The following is a 19877-nucleotide window of genomic DNA, read 5'->3' on the forward strand; positions in this document are numbered from 1 at the left end:
AGCAGGGGAGTGGTGTGATCTAACAGATGCTTCAAAAGAGTCCTGGCTACTGCAATCTCAGATAAACATGCTATGTTAGCCCTTTTTGGCTAAATAACAAATTACACAAAACTCAACACCTTAAACAACACCCATCTCTAATCTCACATTCCTGTAGGTCAGAAGTCTTTGTGGGCTAGGCTCAGTTCTCTGCTTAGGATCTCACAAGGTCAAAACCAAAGTGGATGGCCAACTGGGCTCTCATCCAGAGAGGCTCTAGGGGGACACTTCACTTTCAAACTCTTTAGGGCTGTTGCAGAATTCAGTTCCTTTTGGGTGTAGGACTGAGCTCCATACTGGCTTGCTGTCTGTTGATGGGGGTCACACTCTGCTCCTAAAGGCTGCCTGCGGGTTTTCTTCACAGCCAACAACGGCATGTTGAGTCCTTCTTAGACTATGAATCTCTTTGATTTGCACATATGAGATGCTGATGTAGCGCTACTTCCTGGAAAGCTATTTGGGTATGCATAAGCCTCTCCGATGTGTCATAAGTCAAGTTGGCAACACTAGTCTCTGTTGCATTCTTTCAGAGCATTTATTAAGCACTTCTGTATTCCTAAGAATGTTGTGTATTATGGAAGGATTGAAAAAAAAACAAAAAAACCTAACAACAGAAAAGTTCACCTCACCAGGGAGCTGAGATTAATAATGCTGAAAGCAAGCTGTGGATTTGGTAAAATACAAGGATGCTCAGTGCTAAAGAATGCAAGAGTGGGAAGACTCTGGCAGGGGATGTGCTTCCATGTTAAACATCTCCCACCAGGCCAATTCATGGCTCTTTTCAAGTGCCTGGCCCAGTAGCGAGGAGGGAATTCATAAATATTTGTCCAGTGAGTGAATCAACGTGTTTCGGTTTTCCTTCTTGAAAAACAGGGACTTTAGTCTCCCCACCAGATCAGAAGAATGAACATGTTTGTAAAAAGCAAAGCAGGGTCAACTGTCATGTCATCTTATTTTGGGGAGTGTCATAGATTGGCTTCAGTGTGCCCCTAGGAGAGCAATGGGGGAAAAACATTCGCGTCAAAGACTTGTAAATGGCCAAGAGTCTTGAGGTGCTCCCAAGTGCTCCTGCAAGGAAGGGCAAGGGTGAAGAGGGCTGGGTGGGCATACGGAGGCAAACGCATCTTCTTCATAACTCAGCAGAGAGTCTTTCTGTCCAGAGCTGGCCAAGGGCAGGGATTGGTTCCCTGGGGAAGAGAGAGGTTGACCAGTTGTCCCTTGGGTCTAGGACTAATATTTTATTGACAGCAAAATTTTATTCATCATATCCCAAAATTTGAAACCACCTAAACATCCCTAAACATAATGGATAAGTGAATTGTGGTACGTTGTACAACAGAATACTACCCAGGGAACTTTTTTTTAAAAAACATAAACTAAGATAAATGCAACACACAGATGGCTTCAAAAACATTGTGCTAAGAAAAAGTTGCCCTGGAGTTCCTGTTGTGGCTCAGTAGTTAACAAATCCGACTGGGAACCATGAGGTTGTGGGTTCGATCCCTGGCCTTGCTCAGTGGGTTAAGGATCTGGCGTTGCTGTGGCTGTGGTGTAGGCTGGCAGCTACAGCTCCGATTCGACCCCTAGCCTGGGAACCTCCATATGCCGTGCGGCCCTAAAAAAGGCAAAAAGACGACAAACAAACAAAAAAAAGAAAGAAAAACTTGCTGGACATGAAAGGACACATCTTGCATGATTCTATTTACACATGAGAGTCAGGAAGAGGCAAAGCTAATCTATGGTGAAGAAGCCAGAATAGAGGTTATCCTTGGGGTTGGGTGCGGTGGAGGGGGCGAAGATAACTGGTAAGGAACATGAGGGGACTTTCTGGGGTGCTGGGAATGGTCCATATTTTCTTCTGGGTCATACTTACATGGTGTGTAACAAGTAAAAATGCATTGAGTTGTTCATTTGAGATTTTACTGTATCTTACTGTAGTATTCTACTATAAATTATACCCATAAAAAGAAATAGAATTGTTCTAACAGTGATAGCATCAATCATGTATTTGGTGATACGTTATCTCCAACCCTGGGAGGTAGGCATCAGGACTCCTACTTAATAGATAAAAAATTGAAGTGCCGTATTCCAAGAGCATAGATTTAAGAAGTGGCAGAGCCAGCCTCCCGTGCATTTTCACAGCTTTCCTCAGGCCCTTTCCTGTTGGAAAGCCTGGCTGGTTGGGCAGGGTTTACTCAATATTTGCCCACAGTAGGTTTAGCATCCTTTCATATGTTGAACTAAAACTATCCGGTTGTTGATGTGTGCCCTGCCCTATTCCTGAATTCTTGTCCTGGTGGCAAACTGGCCCATGGTCCTTGCAGCTCTTGCTTAGAGACCCCATATCTTTTCATCTTCGCTAGGAAGCAGGAAGTCTTGAGCCCTGGAGGATGGGAATAAAATATTTCCTGCTCATCCTACCCTAATTCACTGGCTCCCTACCTACCCCCTCCACTCTGTCTGTGCCTTGGCCTCCAGCAGGAAGAAGTTAGATGGTGAGTGAATTGGGCCCAAATAGCCTTCGGGTGACAAGCACTTACTCTATAACCAAACAGCTGTAATAGGCTGATGTTTATCTTGCAGGATGTGGGCATGTAATAAAGTATGAATATGAAGACCAGATTGCCTCTCCGGCCAAGCAGGCAGAGCCAGATTAGCAAGGAGGGAGGTGCCCTGAGAGCGCCTTTGGGAGGAGGGGTCCCTGAAGATTCTCCCCTTTGCGAGCTAGGATTCTTGCTTTGCAGAATAAATCCATTTTGCCAAGGGTGACCATAAAAGAACTTTCTCTGAGGATTCTCCTATCACAAAATAAAACGAGGTTTTGGGGGGGCAGGAGAGATGCTCTGGGGGAGTGAACTGATCCATTCGGGTGGAAAAGAAGTTGGGGTGACAGCCGGGTGTTAGTCGCAACTGGAGCTGGGGTAATGTTGACTGAGAATTTTCCAGCAACTTACATCCAGCTTCAGAAGGCCAGTCCTGATGTGTAGAGACTCTCTTTGTCTCCTGTGCCTGAGAACTCCTGAGGACACCTTCATTCCTTCCAGAAGTCTGCTTTCCCCCTTCATGGCAGGGCTTCTCAACCTCCGCACTATTGAAGATTCTTGGCTGTGGGGAGGGACGTCCTCTACGTTGTCCGAAGTTTTGGCAACATCCCTGGCCTGCAACTAACAGAGGGAGTGGAAACCCCCACCTCCACCAGTTGTGACATTCAAAGCTGTCTCTGGACACTGCCACATGTCTCCCTGGAGGGCAAAATTGCCCCTCGCTGAGACCACTCTGCTTTATTGGACTCTTTCTAATGGCTGCTGGAATGGAGATGCCAGCTCTTGTGGGACTGGTGAGGCGGCTCTACCCTGAGAGCTGAGCTGCCCAACCTGAAGGGTCTGAACTCAGAGGCTTTGATTCTACCAAATGAGTGCATTTCCTGAATCATCCGAGGGAAATTTGTCACATGCGGTTACTCAAAACTGACACAGATCCAGGGAACAAAGCCACACTTCATTCAGACTGTGTCTTAAAATAATCGGCTGAAGGAAACAGAATTGTTCCTGAACAAATTCCCTCTGCAAATTTCCAGGCCCTTTGGTGCCAACGTGAGGGAATTGAGTCTAACGCAGGTAGCGTTTTTGAAGAGAAAAATAAAAGACCAAAAAATTAAGGATTCCTTTATTGTGCCTTTAGCTTCTGAGCCCAGCAATTAATTCTTATGTGCTAAAGGACTTGTGTGTTTATGAGGCATTATTATTTAATGTAGGCCTATTTTAAATTGTAATTTTTTTCATTAAGTTGCCTCGTTTTACTGATTAAGACCAGTTTATAACCTAGCTTAGACTGTGTTCCTTGAGCAATAACTATTTTTCTTTTAAAATATTCCTTAATAACTTCTCATCCATATTTTAAATTTTATTCTAAGTCAGAGGAGCCTCTCTGTGGCTCACGCATCTGTCCTCGTGGTGCTGAGAGATGCTGGAGGATGAGGCACTGCCAGCCCTTCTGTGCACCTTGCTTTACAAATTTCCAAAAAGGAAACAAAACAGCATTGACTAAAAGAAAGTGGCTTCTCAGCCTCTGTGCTTTTAAGGCTGACCTGAAGCCTCTCCACCCACCCCCGCTGCCCCCCCCCCCCACACACTCACTCACACACCAAAAAAAGGACGTCGATCTCAAAGCTTTCTAGCAAACTCCTTAAAGAAGTCTTGCTTATAGAAGAGGATGAAGAGTGTGGAGAAATGGGGCAGCCAAGGCAGGGGAGTGAAGGCCAGGTTCTCCCTATATGCCAGGCACTGAAATCAGTCCCTGGCCTGAGTCATCTCCTGCTCCCTGTCGCTGCTTTTCTTCCACATTTTTCTATCCCTAAGAAGTGAGGATAAGCATCCCCATTAAGCAGAGATGGAAACTGAGGCTCAGAACGTGACACAGCTTACTTAGGGCTGTAGCGTTGGCCTGTGTTGGAGTCAGAAGCTGCCCCTAGGTCTGTCTAGTTTCCAAGCCCACAGTTCTAACCTCTCACCACTGGTGGTCCCTGACAATATCCTCAAGCAGAGGTGGCCAGCTTCCCAGTCGGGCTCTTCAGATCACTTGCCCTACTATTGCCTCATCTCAGCATCACCATTGCACTGGGAAATAAACACCATGACCCCCTTTTCTAGAGGAGATAACTGAGGCCCAAGAAGGGGAGAGATTTGCCCTCCATGTCCATGACAGTATGAGGACTTGACCTGGGTCTTTGGCTTCAAGGTCTGGAGGTGTTTCCTTTTCTTCTTGCACCACCTGTGGTTTCCCTTCTGTTGGCTGCACAGCCAGCCCTACCTGGTGGCTCTGGCCCAGAGAGGGCACTACAAAGACAGCCATGCTTGGTGGGGCATCTCACAGGCATCCTGCATCCCATCGGTCTCTCATCCTTCTTCCCTCCCAGTAGTCCCAGCTGTTCTTTGGATGCTGAACTGACCCAGGGATAAAAAAAATGATTCCCCTCACTCACCCCCAGGGATGCTGAGATAATTCCAGAAGATGACGGCAGGCTCTCAGATGAAAGACTATTGGAAAGAAGACCATGCTGTGATATGCTTCTGGAGACCAGAGTCCTGGTTTTACATTGATTGTTAATTGTCTCTGACCTCAGCCAAGACCCTTCTCTTCTCTGCGCCTCAGTTTGCCATCTATATAACAAAAAAATTTCTATTCAAGACCATAAAAGCCTCTGTGATGGAGAACTATGGTTTGGGATTCCAGCCCAATGATAGTGTAGCTAGACCCACTGATTAATTTTGTTATTTATCTGCCTATTCATTTTGTTTTCATGAAGACCCTACTGAGTACCTATTACATGCAATATATTAGTGGAATGTAACTGCTATAACAAAGCACTTTAAAATTTGTGTATTATATAAATACATTTATTATGAAAATTATTTTGCAATTAACACAATTTTATTTCTCACGCATATCACTGTCTGTGGAGGCTGTAGGAAGACATGACTCATACTATCATTCAAATAACCAGGTTTTTTCCATCCTTCTTTGAGTCCTTAGTGCCCTCTTCATCCACTGGCCGATATAGAGGCAGAATGGCATAGGAGGTTTCTAGGGGACAGGCCTGGAAGCCATATTGCCCTGCCAGGATTTAGTCATATGACCCCACCAAATCATAAGGGAGGCTGGGAAATGTAGTCCAGCTGAGTCCCTAGGAGGGAGCGCACAGAACAGAGCAGGCACCGTGCATGCGAGAAGCAAAGACAGCTTTGGACCCCAGTGTGAACTCAGGTAAAGGAGCCTGGGACAAGCAGAAGGACATGAAGGTCCAGATAGAGACCTGATTGGCAGGTTCGGCATCTTGCAGGAGCTTATGCACTTGGTCCTGACAGCCCTGGACATTCTGCCTAATGAAGCTTTTCTCCTATCCCATCACCTTCCATAGCCTACATCTCGGACGCAAGAGGAATGACTAAGAAGCCCTTTCCTTCTCTGGCCTCAGTGTCTCCCATCCATAAATTGGGAAGAAAAATGACTCACCCTGGCTCTCCAGGGCATCAGTCATGGCCACGTGTCTTCAAAGTGCCCTGGAACAGCCTTCCCAAGCCTTCTTATTAATAGTAGAACGACATCATTATCAATAATGAAACACAAATTAATAATAAATAAACAAACTAATGATAAATAATACATACATCATGAATAATACATTAATACTACAAGGCTTTTGAGCATCTATTGCCTCTGACAGAGGGGAATTTGATTAGCTGGCTGGAGATCACGGAGGGGGAATATTTCAGAAGAGCCTGGGAGGTTGGGGCAGGGGTTGGACACCTGAAAGTGGCAGGCACATCTCTCTGCAAAGGCTGTAAAATGTTTGAGGGGCCCAATGGCCCAGAACTGAGCTGAACCTTCTGCTGGGAGAGGTGAGAACTGGAGCCTGAGGGTGGGGACTCCCTGCCTAGATGTTCTTGCATGGTCCACATTTAGAGTGGAAATCCATAGCCCAATAAAACAGAAAAACTTCAAGCCCCAACAGAACTGGATGTTATGGCCAAAGCTGGGCCAGCTGAAGATATATGTAGAATTTATTTGTTTATCCGTGGATTCATTGATTCATTCATCCATTCATTCATTCAATAACTAGGTCTTCAGTGCCAACAGTATGGCCAGCACCATGCTACTTATTCAGAGTGTGGTTACTGAGACATGCTTTTGGCCCTCTAGGAGCTCACAGTATACGATGACGGGAGTCAGGCTGGTAAAAAAAAAAAAAAAAAAAAGGGGGGGGTAACCCTATGCAATATGTTAGGGTTATTTTATATGCCATGAGAAGGGCACTTAACTATGATTTAGGGTTTCTGGGTCCAGGGTAGGTGAATTTAGGGGGTATGTTGGTCTACCTCTAGATTAAATAATGTCTAAACTAAGACCCAAAGGGCATATCAAAACAATGGGGGTAAAGTGATGCTGGCTTTCCAAGCAGTAGCCAGACAAAGCCTGGCATATTTGGGGAGCTGTGAGTAATTGAGGATGGCTGGGGTACACCATGCAAAAGGCAGAGAAACAAGAGATGAGCTGAAGAGGAGGCAGGCCATGAGTGTGCGGGAAAGGGGTTTGGATGTCATCCCAAAAGCAGTGAGGAGACACAAAGGAGCATTTGGGTCCAGGATGTGACATCAGTACATTGGGCTGCAGCCTAATCCACATTGCTCTAGGGCTACATGGTTCACCAAGCTCTTTCCCCTGTAGTGCTCATGTGTTGGTTCATGCATGCATGTATGCATGCATGCATGCATGAGTGTTGCACACAAGCTGAGCACTTACCACAAGCCAAATATCCTACAGGGATGCACGCCAGGCCCCTGACCTTAAGAAGCTCCCAGCCTGATGGCAGAAATGTAAACAAAGAACCATATGTTACCTTACAGTTTGATGTGATGCTATTATTGAGATGTTTACAAGGGGCTGTGTACTTAGAAGAGGGACTGTCAGACTCATGGAAATCAAGGAGGAGGTGACTGCTGCATTGAACCTGGAAAGACGTGTACAAATTTGCCTCGGTGAACTCAGAGCAAAAGGGCATTCCGGGAAGAAGAAACGGTGCAGGCAAAGAGAAGAACCTGAGGATGTCTGGGAGGGCTGGTGGGTGGGTGGCACAAACACAGTGAGAGACTGATTGAGTTGGAGAGGCTGAGAGAGGCAAGATCATTAGGGGCCTGGTTGGCCATGACAGAGACTGAACTTGATCCTGAATTGGAAGGCAATGGGGTAGAAAAATTGCACGGCATTAACAAGAGAGGTAGCCTCATTATATCTGCATCTGAGAAATTGCATCTGAGACTCCAGCATGGCGGGTGCATTGGAGGAACAAGTCTGGAGGTTGAGGACCCTCAAGGCAGCTGTCCATGGTCCTGGGTGGAGGGGATTTTTAAGGACCCAAACCAAGGCAGGATTGGGACAGGACAGGCATGGTTTTGAGAGCTACTGTAGAAGAATTGATCCACCTTAGAGACAGATGAACTATTAACCTCCCATCTTTGCTCAAAGCTTTCTTTTCTTAAAAGGCCCCCCTCCATCATCTGCCCCACCTCTTGCCCCTGTTTCCACTAACAAGGAGACGATGGCTGGGAGCACCTGTTAACCCAGCATGGAAGGGTGTATTTCACAGAACCCTCTGTACCTGCCTGAAAGATATGGTTGCAGTAATTGCTTTGTTGTAATAATATTTATTACGGTAGTAATTACATAGTGTGGGGAGCCCAGAGAGGCTGTCATTGGTGCCACACTGTGGCATTTATCTTCATGAGATGGGGTGACCCTTTTTCTTCATGAGTGGTGGTGCATGAAGCTCCTGTTATCATGTAGAGATAAATCCCAGCCCCACAGAAAGAGGAGGGTGGCATGAGGAATTTATGTGACCCTGATTCGCACGGTCCACTCTGGCGCTGTCATCACCTGACCTCTGTCTGCCCTGGGTCAAGTCTTGGTGTGGTCCAGCCCAGTCCTCCAAGGGGAGAGGGGTCCCTGAATTCCCTGCACCACTTTAAGACTCTCAGACCCAGAAGGGGGTGAGACACTCTCCCTTTCCTCAGGGAGCTCCTAGTCTGATGGCAGAGGTAGCCCTGGCCCTCTTATGGAAAGACGGTAGTCCATTGCCTTTGATTCTTCTCTCATTACTTTTTAGAAACAAGTGATAACTTGGCTGACATGAGACAGGCAGTTCCTGGCCAAGGGAACTGTCCAGAGAGAGGGGTTCAGAGGACAGAATGTCAGGGACGCCATGGGTCCAGTTCGCCCACCAGTCTCAGGGCTCTCACAGTCCTAGAAAAGTTCTCAGACACATCTTCTTGGCCTTCCCAGGATCCTTTGCTGACACTGAACTTGAAAATGGCCTCAACTGTCAGTCATCCTGCTGCTCCCTTAAAGATGTGCTATGTCCTGCATTGCCTACTACACCCCAAGCAAGATTTTATACGTACTTCTTGGCACCTAATCCCTCCTCCCACTCCTGTTTATAGCTCCTTCATTTGGAAGCAAGGGACCAGGGGCTCCTGTGGGATAGAGGAAGAATACTGGATTCATAATCAAAGAACTTGCTTGCCAAGCCTGGTTCTGTGTGATCATGAGAACGTCTTCTGTATCTCTGAACCTCAGTCTCCTTACCTCCAACATGGTGACAATCTCCCTTGGGGTGGCACTGGTGAGCTGGAAGATAGTAATCAGAGGTATCCTTTGAAAATGTCCAGACATGCTCATTGGATCACTTTTTTTCATCCACCTAACACATATTTATGGAACTCCTGCAAAGTGATAGGAACTGTTCTAATTTCTAAGTAATAAAACAGTGATTAAAAAACAGAAACTCAAGGACTTCTGGTTATGGAGAAAATGAGTGAGATGGAATAAAGACTAGTCTTCCTTTATCTTTCTTTAATTCAACTCTAAGATCTGGACAGAGGGTATGGACATTTATTTGAAGTATCTGAAATGTAAATACAGGCAGGCAGTTTGGGGACGAACACCAGAATTCTAAGGACTCCTGAAAGAATTCATTTAAAGAAGACCTGCCATCTTACAAAGTAACACAAAATGTTCAAGACACAAACTAGAATCGCACAACATACAAAGAACCACGGAAATCTCAATTCACAGGGAAGAAGATGATCAATAGATTCCATTGATGAGACTGGCACCAATGCTGGAATTATCAGCAGAGGGCTTTAAAGTAACAAAAGTACTTGAACAAGCAATCACAAATCATCTTGAAACAAATAACAAAATAGAAAGGCTCAGCAAAGAAATAAAAAATATAAAGAAGAACCAAATGGAAATTTTATACATGAAAAATACAACACATTTTAAAACTCACTGGGTAGACTCAGTAGCAGGCAAGAGTGAACTTGAAATAGATCAATAGAAAGGATCCAATCTGAACAACAGGATAAGAAAAAAATTGAAACACATACATACACATACACAAAGACACAAAGTCTCTGCTCTCATGGAGCTCACAGCTCAGCTGAGTGTGGGATTGAGGGGGAAGTAGCAGCGGCTGATAAACAAATATGTATCAGGCAGTAAGAAATGTTTCTTTCTTTCTTTCTTTTTTTTTTTTGCTTTTTCAGGCTGCACTTGTCAGCATATGGAGGTTCCCAGTCTAGGAATCAAATTGGAGCTACAGCCATTGGCCTACACTACAGCCACAGCAACTCAGGATCCGAGCCATATCTGCAACCTACACCACAGCTTACGGCCACGCCAGATCCTTAACCCACTGAGTGAGGCCAGGAATCGAACCCGCATCCTCATAGATCCTAGTCGGGTTCGTTAACCACTGAGCCATGAAGGGAACTCTAAAAATGTTTCTCAAAGAATAAAGCAGAGTAAAGAGAGGATGATGGGGATGCGCTTTTACATGGGATAGTTTTTAAAAAGATCCCTCCAAAGAGGAGGCATCTGAGCAGAGAAAGAATCGAGGACTTGAGCCATGTGGGTGATTGAGGAAAGATTGTTCTGGGAGGTGGGAGCAGCAAGTGCAAAGGCCCTGGGGTAGGGATGTGCTCAGAGTGTTTGGGGATCAGCAGGGTTCACTGTGTGTGGGTGGAGTGAATGAGGGGAGGTAAAATCAGAGAGGAGGGCAGGAGAGACCAGCTAAGAGGTGTGGTCGTAGAATCAGCAGCAATAAATGGTGGTGGCCAGGCCTTGGGAGGTAGCGTGGAGAGGTGGGAAGAGTTCAACGGCAGATTGATTTTATAGAGCCTGCAGGCCTTGCCTGTGTTCCCTGAACTGGGCAGAAGGAGGGGGAGCATTCCTGTCATGGCTCAGCGGTTAATGAACCTGACTAGCATCCATGAGATCGTGGGTTTGATCCCTGGCCTCTATCAGTGGGTTAAGGATCCAGCGATGCTGTGAGCTGTGGTGTAGGTCGCAGACATGGCTCGGATCCCCAGTTGCTGTGGCCCTGGTGTGGGCCGGTAGCTACAGCTCCGATTGGACCCTTAGCCTGGGAACCTCCATACGCCATGGATGCCGCTCTAGAAAGAGAAAATAATAATAATAATAGTAGTAGTAATAATAATAATAAAGGGCATCCATGGGTGTGGGAAGCCCAAGACAAACCTTGATGTCACAAGTTCCATCCTCAGGCAGCACCATCATCTACTGGATACCCACAAGGAGGCACGTACCAGGGGGACGTCAGCATTGAACCTTGCTAGTCCTTGGTCAAGGGAGGGATGGCTATTTTTATTATTGAAATGGGTGGAGAGCCTTAGTGCTTTAGCCATCATGGGCCATGGTGACCCATTTGTTTTGGTTTGCCAGAGACTTTCTAGTTTAACACTGAAAGCGCTTGTCCCAGGAAACCCCTTGGTCCTGGGCAGATTGAGACATCTGGTCACCCTAATATGAGCCATGCCTCTTTTTGCTAAATCAAGGCAGGCCTGGATCTTTCCCATGGAAACCCTCACTGACTCGCGTCCACCCCTGGGGCCGGACATGAGCCAACCCTCTAAAAACATCCCGCCTGGGCCGGAAAAGGGGAGAAAAGTATGCTGGCATATCACGAGGTGGGTTTCCAGAGAGAGGAGCCATTTGTCATCACCTCGTTGGGAGGGTGCCTGGCTCCTAAATATTGCCTGCGATTTTGCTAAATGCATCTTAACGGGAGTGGTGCAAATGCCGTCAGAGATAGAGGGGGAGAGTGATGGCCCCATTCGGGATAATGAACTGCTTAGTTAAGATGAACCCGGTTCCACGCCTGATCCTGCTTCTCGCGATGCGGCACTTGGTGGCGGGCGGGGGACGGCTCGCGTGCAGAGGCTGAGCAGCGGCAAATTTAATGCCGAGAAAGACAGAGCTCCATCTTTAGCAGGCGGCTGATTAATGGACAGGTTCGCTATTCCACGAAATGGCAACAAGTCATAAAGGGAACCAAGGTGCTGGGATTCAGGCTCAGGTACCGTCTGCCATGGGATTGACAGGAGCTGAAGGCCCCGAAAATGCGGTTCCTTCCTCACTTAACAGAGGAGGAAACTGAGGCTCAGAGAGAGAGGCAACCCACCTGAGGTGCCAGGGCTGGTTGGCAGCTGAGCTGAGCCCCCAGAATTCATGCCTCTTGTGCCCTTCAGACAGTATTCGCTGCCTCCTGACTGGGGGATGAGCCCGTGTCTCCCCACCCCTGCTCAGCTGCCCCTTCCTGCTGCCTCCGGGAGCTTGATCTCAGCGTCTTGGCAGCAAGGGGCCTTCCAGGATCTCCTCTCTCTTGGTTTTCTGTCCTCTCTCAGTCCAGCTAGGATGTCTGGCTGGATCTCTGAATCTTCTCCCCGCAACCAGCTTCTGATGTCTGACCCCATGCTTCCCGCCTCCATTCCAGAACCGCCCTTCCTCACCTGGACCCTGGGAAGTGGGAGGGGAATAGGGGTCCGAGGGACGCGGACTCTGCACTGGGGCAGCCCCTTGTGGGCGTGGCTCATGGTGAAGGAACCCTCTAGAACACCGTGTTAGACCCTGTGATTGTTCCCAGCCTCATCACACATGGGGAACTGAGTCCTGTGGGGGCCGTGTAACTTGCCAGGGTCACTACTGAGGGGTGAGCTGAGAGACTTGAGCAAGATGACTGACTCCACACTTGTTGGAGGCATGTGGGTGGGAGCAGCAAAGAAAGCCAGGAAGGGTGTTTTCAGAGAAAGAAGACCCCCATGGAGGTGGGGGTCTTCAGAAGATGATGGGATTTTGTCAGATACGAGCTGGAAAAATATTAATCTGTCCTAGAGGCGAATGTTCCCTGTGTTTTCTTTTGCAAAAAAATAAAAATAAAAATAAACCTCCTTGGAGTTCCCATCATAGTTCAGTGGGTTAAGAACCTGACTAGTATCCATGAGGTTGGGGGTTCAATCCCTAGCCTTGCTCAATGGGTTAAGGATCTTGCTGTGAGCTGTGGTGTAGGTTGCAAACGTGACTTGGATCTGGCGTGGCTGTGGCTGTGGTGTAGGCTGGCAGCTGTAGTTCTAATTCGACCCCTAGCCTGGGAGCTTCCGTGTGCTGCAGGTGCAGCACTAGAAAGAAAAAAACAAAAAAACAAAAAAAAACCCTCCTTGACCATGAACCCTTGCTGCTCCCTCTCCTGTGTGCGTCTGTGTCTGGGAAGGCGACTTCTCACCTGTGAGCCAGGTATAGATAGGGGCTGATGCGATCCACAGCTGTCAGAAAATCACCTGACCTCCCGCCTTCTCCCTCCCTCCCCCAGCCAGTGATCCTACCTCCGGACCCAAGGCTTAGAGCCCACACATTGCCAGAGGCTTGTCCTGGCTTTGGATAGGAAAGGTCAAAGTTCACTGGAGGCGCTCAAGCCTGGAGAGTGGGCGGTCCCTCTGTTCCCATCCCTCACTGGGGCCAGATCCCACCCCAGACCTGTCTCCATCTCTCCATCCATCACCAGCCCCATCTGAGAGCCAGGCTTATGATGGACATGCAGTCACTTGGAACAGCCCCCAGGATCCTCACATGACCTCAACAAGTCACAAGATTCTACTCCTGCCAGTAGCAAACACACTGGAGAGACTGGCTTTGGAATTGGACAGATCTGGGTTCAAATCTGGTTTTGCTGCTTACACGGCAGCAGTACTGAACCCGGTCCTTCCACCCTCTGAACAGTGATTCCTCCTTTGTGACAGAAACATTCACGGGGTGGCAGGAGGACCCACCCTGCCCGCCCAGAAGAAAGCTCAAGAAGCAGCACTCATATTCTTATTTTAATACTCTACTGATATTAATGAAACTCACATTCCAGAAGGAGAGGCAGATGTGCAAACAGACAATTACACTCCAGTGTGACATACGCGGTAATCGCAGCAGCTTAGGAGGAAGGTGCGCACAGGCTGTTGCAATAGACGATGGAAAAGTGGGAGGGACAGTTCTAGGAAGACCAGAAAGTGCCATGCGCCCACCAAAGGAGGTGTTCATCCATAGAGCGGAGGCTTCCTGCCTGCTCTGAGCCTCCAGCCACTCCCAGTGGAGCAGGAAGAGGAGGAGCTTCGGCTTGGACCCTTTCCCCCCAGTCCCCCTCTGTGACTTCAAGTAGGGGGATCTGGGGGCTGGGGGGACACAGTCACTTCTGCCTCAGCTGAGAGAGGCGTGTCCCAGTGTTTGTTCCAAAGCACTCTAGCAGGGTGGGGACTGGGAGACGCCTGCGGGACTCAGGGTCCTCCTTAAAGCGGGCACCCTAGGCATCTCACGTGCCCCACCCTAGTCCCGGCCCTGGTTCTAATCCTACAATGGGCTCCGAAGTGTACAGGGTCAAAAAAATTTTTTTCCCACCGTCACCCACGTTTGGAGAATCACAAGGACACACCAGCTTCAGGACCTGTGCACCTGTGGTGTCTGATGTCTGGAATATTCTCTCCCTAGAACTACGCATGGTTCATACTTTCTTTTATTCCAGCCCCTTCAAAGAAGCCTCCTGGATCGCGGCCTGTCCAGAGCAACCCCCATCCCCCACTACTCGCTCTTGCTTTGCACCGATTTGCTTTTCTTCATTATACCTGTCACCCCTTGACCTGTTTCCCATCATTTATTCATTTGATTATCGTCTCCTCTGCTGCAACACCTGCCTGTTCTCACTGTTCTATCCCTCTTGCCTGGAACAGAACCTGGTACCAAAGAGATTATGTATAAAACAAAAGATGGCAAGACAGGAAGAAAGAAAGAAAATTTCCGAGATATCTTGGAAGGGAGGGCCATGTTTAATTTTACTTAACTGCAAACTTCTTACACTTAGTTGATAATACTGAAACATCTAGAAGAAGCTCCTTATTCTCTATATACCCTTAAGGGATCAGAACCACCCTCCAGCACCTATCTTTTAATTCTCCTCTTCCGGTGTCCCAAGACCCCCCACCCCTGCTGTGCAGTGGGCTTTCGCGGCTCTCGCCCCTGCCCGCCCCTGAGAAGCCTGTGCCCAGACACCGCTACACCTGTCAGTGCCCCAACCCGACCATCAACTACCAGAGCCTCTACCATTGACCCCAATCCCCGCCAGACTCGCACCTGTGATCCTCTTGGGACACTCCAAGAAAAGGTGACCTTGCAAGCTGGCATCCTGCCCTGGCCCGCCTCATGTGCATGCACCATCTGTGCCCACCCTGGCTGGCTGGAAGATTTATGCATCTGAGAATGTGTCCTTCCTACCTCCTTCCGGTGGGAGGAACCGTTCTCTGGTCTTGATCTCCTCAGCCATCTGGACTGATGGTGCCCATCTTAGCTGTAGCTCCAAAGGTGAGACACACGCCTCCGTCCAGGGGAAGGCAGCCCCACTGGAAAGGCGATCCAGGAGGTCAACCCAAGGCTGGGAACCTTAGCGGATGGGATCAGGTCCTGGTCTCCTGCTGTGCCCCCCCCCCAACCCCGCATCACACTCCCATCCTCCCCAGGGCTGGATGGGAAATGTTTGCTGGCCCTTCTTCAGCTCTTCCATCGGTGGCATGTGTATAGCATGGCGGTCATTATGGGACCCGAAGGTCTCAGTTTGAATCTCAGCTCTGCCACTTACAGCTGTGTGATCTTGGCAGGTTACCTCGCCTGTTTCCCGGTGGAAAGTCAGAATAATACGAGTTCCTCTCTCCTAGGATGGTTGTGACAATTAAATGAGGGAGTGTGTATTAAGGTCGGAGCCCAGCGTCTGGCTCCGGGTGGGTGCCACAGAAATATGAACCACTCTCACCATGTCACACCTGACTTACCTTGTCCCCGCGTCCTTCCTCCCGCTGGCGTTCATCTCCCTCCGCGTGGCCTCCACGTTTGTCATGGTTGGGCAGCAGCTGGGCTTGGGGACCTCCCTGATCATCCAGGCTGGGCCAGGTTTCCCTGTCCCCTCCCCCAGCCCCGCACGGTCACCCTACCATTACCCTCACCCACTTGGGGTGACTGAGTTGTGAATCACTCTGCTGTGCGATCCTGGGCAGCAGGTTGAGCCATCCTGCTTCCCAGACCCTGCCCAGACCCGCTTACAGTAGATGGGAGCAAACTCTGGGGCCGAGGGCATGAGCAGAGGCAGAAGCCCAGTCTTTCCTTCCAGTCAGCCCCACCGCTGCCTTCATGGGCCATGTGGACTCCTGACCTGCGGTCTGCGTTAGAGGCCACTGAGGCTGAGCCCTGAGCTCACTGCCTTACCCCTCGCATGGAGACCTGAAGCCTCGAACCAGACAGGTCGAGTCTGCTTCCAGCTTCCAAATTGATCCCCCGAGGTCAATTCTTTCTTCTTTTTTTTTACTGGAGTGTTGTAACCATTAAGTTCCAGGCAGGGGTCAGGCCCCTGGGCTCTATCCGCTCAGGTTGCCTGCACAATTGAAATCCCTGAACCCATTCTGCCTAGTTTTCTCATTAAGACAATCGGACGGGATTGATCCATTAGATCGATGGCTGGACATCAGCCGGCAGGAAGCCAATCAGATGAGCCTGGATGATCAGCCCAAGAATGAGGTCCCCTGCTGAGCTGGAGTGGGCACCTTGCCCTCAGGGTGGGGCTCTGAGAGGCAGAGGGTTGGGTGGGAGGACTCAGCAGGCTGCAGTCTGGTGTGGAAGCATCACTGTTGGCTGGGGTGTGTCTACCAGGAGAAGCTGGTGGGCCAGAAGCTTCGTCTGTGCTTGCAGACATTTGTGGCTTCTTCCCAGGCAGTCAGCCCATCATCACCCCCACATCACCCCAAACATCACCACCCCCGTGGCCCAGGGTTGGAACTATATCTCCCTTTGGGTGGCAGGGTGTGTGTGATGGGGGTTTGGGGGGTTCAGGAAGCAAATAGCCATTTCCCAGGTCTCCCTACTCCTCTCATCAAGAGAAGTTTTATGAGGCTGGGAATGGAGGGGCATGGGTACTTAGAACACCATATCCTGATGTTCCAGGGACCCTGGCCGCGTGGGATGCTGATGGGGTTTAGGGAATGGCTCAAGACCCGTATTCAAATAGGTTTGGAAACACTAGGTTAAATGCATTGCAGCATGTTCACCTCCTACAGAGCTTAGACGTATTGCGACTTTCTAAAAGGGGGATGGGGTGCAGTGCTGGACCCCACGCCCATTTTTCTGCGATGTTGTATAGAAATACACTGAGGCACTTCCTCCAGGTGCCAGCTGGTCCTCCTTTCATGGGACGATTCATCCCAAGGGGACGTTTTTTCAGGATTGGAGGGGTCCGTAGGAGCCAAGGGGGTTCTCAGAAAGGGAGGCATCAGTGAGAAGGAAGCAGACGGTGATGAGCTCCACTCAGGCCCACAGTCACCATGCACTCAGACTACAGTGCAAACAGCGCCCCCTATGGTTGTGCCGGTTCCCTCCTGCCCTCCAGGTCAGCTCATGCCCTCACCACGCTCCTCTCCTTCCTTCAACAGGCTATCTGACTGTCAACATTGAGCCTCTCCCACCTGTGGTGGCTGGTGATGCTGTGACCTTGAAGTGTAACTTCAAGACAGACGGCCGCATGCGTGAGATCGTGTGGTACCGGGTAAGTCACCTCTACTGGCCCCTCCATGCCAACCGTCAGGGCTGAGAGTAGGGTCCCCAGAGCCCCTCTGGAGGCCCTTGTGGGATTGGCTATGTCTTCAGCTCTAACCCAGCCCTGTGCTGTCCTGCGCTCTCTGCCAGGCCCCCATCCTCTGCTGAAACCTTCCTTAAAGACCCCTTTGTCATCCAGAGTTCTCACTGTGGCTCAGCAGGTTAAGAACCTGACTAGCATCCTGAGAATGTGGGTTTGATCCCTGGCCTCGATTGGTGGGTTAAGAATCCAGTGTTGCTGCAGTCTCAGTGTAGGTTTCAATGCAGCTCAGACCTGGTGTTGCTGTGGCTGTGCTGTAGACCAACAGCTACAGCTTCGATTTGACCTCTAACCTGGGAACTTCCATATGCTGCAGGTGTGGACCTAAAACACACACACACACACACACACACACACAAAATCCCTTGGCCCAGCCTTCTCCTCTGTCCTTAGGATCAGGCCCCTTCTGTATTCCTAATATGGCCTTGTGCTCAGAAAACCCTATTAGTACCAAGTATGAGTGCTTAGGAATCCTTCTGTCCCTGATTGCAGGGTAACAACTAAGGAAGGAAGGGTTGCAAGGTAGAATTTCAGGTGGGAGGATTTGAGCAATGCTGTTGGCAGGGAGCAAAAACACGACAGTTTCCTGTCTTCTTAAAAATCAAATTCCAGACCGAGTCTACCTCCTAATTCGACACATAGGACTAGTGCTGGTGTCTGGCACCCCGAGGTCTAAGGAGGTCTGAGAAGGGGTCTTGACAGAGATGAGCAGATGCCCACCTGCCCAGGGCCCAGGTGTTGGCAACAGGACAACCAGCTTTGGGTCTCTTCGGAACAAGTGTTGGTTTATTTAATCACTGACATAGAAATATCAGTGGGTTTGGACCTGGCATCCCAACCTGGTCTCCCTTCACCACGAGGGAGTGGCTGGTCTCAGGAGCTGACCTTCCTGCAATGTCACGCTCAGATCTGCACAGAGCAAGGGGCTGCCGACTTGGGAATGGGTTGAGCCAAGAATTCCCCTTCCATGGTCTACAACATGGGTTTGCAAAATTTATCCAGTGAGGCCCAGAGAGTAAATATTTTCCTCTCTGGGGACCATGTGGTCTCTGTCATAACCACTGGCTCCGTTAGTGTGCAAAAACAGCCACAAAGAGTCAGTGGAAGGGCATGGTGGGTTCCCATAAACTTTTATTCATGGATGCTTGAATTTCATGTAATTTTCACATGTCACAAAAATGTTCTCCTTTTGTATTTTTTTCAACCATGAAAAAAGGTAAAAAAAACCATGTAGAAATAGGCTGCAGGCTGATTTGGTCCACCTACCATGGTTTGCCAGCTGCTGATCTAGACTATACTTCTCTAACCTTTGTAAGTTCTGTCACCCCTTCTTCAAGGGAGACCAATGGGCGACACAGTCAAGCAGACCTGCTGTGGAAGGAGCACATGGGGTAGGAGGTGAGGGTGGGAGTGGGGGTTGGGTGGATGCAGCATGACAATCAGGCACCTAGAACGCACCCTTTGCTCCTTGAGGCTACTGCTAACGCCTGCGGTACAGCGCAAGGAAACCCAGTGTTGGACCATCCTTCTAGGTGAAATTGCCACTCAGCCTTAACTCAGAACTGGGCTCCTCAGCCTCCTTGCTTTTGGTCCCTTCTTGCTTTGACCCATCCTGTCCCTCCTGGTCCTTGTGTTCTTGACCTTGCTGGTTGCTGATATTTTGCTCGTCGCTGTGACTTGGCCTCCTTGTAAGCAAACTCTCTGTTCTCCATCTTAGGATTGTAGCCCCTCCCACTTAGAATCACCTAGAGGGCCCTCCACCCAAGCTGGCAGAAGCCTGGAACCCACAGGTGTGAACTTGACATTCAGTTTCCCGCAGGGCCCCAGCGTTAGACGAGGCTTCCATCCTGGATAGATCCACCGGCCTAGAGAAAGTCAAGGCATATGTTAAATAGTGCCACGAACTGAATCACTAAGAGGCGTATTTACATGATACGGGAACTGCTTGGCTGACACACGCTGTGAGCATCTCATTAGCACCTGGCAGAAGGACTGGGATAAATTAACTCCAGCTCACTGCTGACGCGGGGCCGGACCGCATCTCTTGCTCTACTCACTATGGATGGGATAGGAGTGAGGGGTTGTGAGAGACCTGCCCAGGTGGCAGAGAGAAAGACAGAGACCCAATGGGAACAGTTCATAGGAGTGAAGGTGGGAGGGAGCTTGGAGGCAGGAAAGTACCAGTAGGCACCTCATTGCCTCTCCATCCCTTGAAGCAGCTATCCTCACTCTTGTTTGAAATTGAATGTTCCCACATCAGTGGTGAAAACCTCCC

The 19877-nt window shown here is 49.2% G+C and overlaps 1 protein-coding gene across 1 annotated transcript in view; it reads left to right on the forward strand.

Annotated features, from left to right (window-relative positions):
• The window catches only part of IGSF21 (immunoglobin superfamily member 21), a 258202-nt gene that overhangs the window by 92470 nt on the left and 145855 nt on the right, over positions 1-19877 (forward strand). The window contains exon 2 of the mRNA XM_021095457.2: positions 17400-17512. Coding sequence (XP_020951116.1) covers positions 17400-17512 — 113 coding nt within the window. The remainder of the gene's footprint in view (positions 1-17399; positions 17513-19877) is intronic.

This window comes from Sus scrofa, chromosome 6, assembly GCF_054392235.1.
Source record: "Sus scrofa isolate SSC_HxYL_T2T_F1_AM1 chromosome 6, Sscrofa_HxYL_maternal_Yorkshire_Landrace_v2.0, whole genome shotgun sequence".
NCBI lineage: Eukaryota > Metazoa > Chordata > Mammalia > Artiodactyla > Suidae > Sus > Sus scrofa.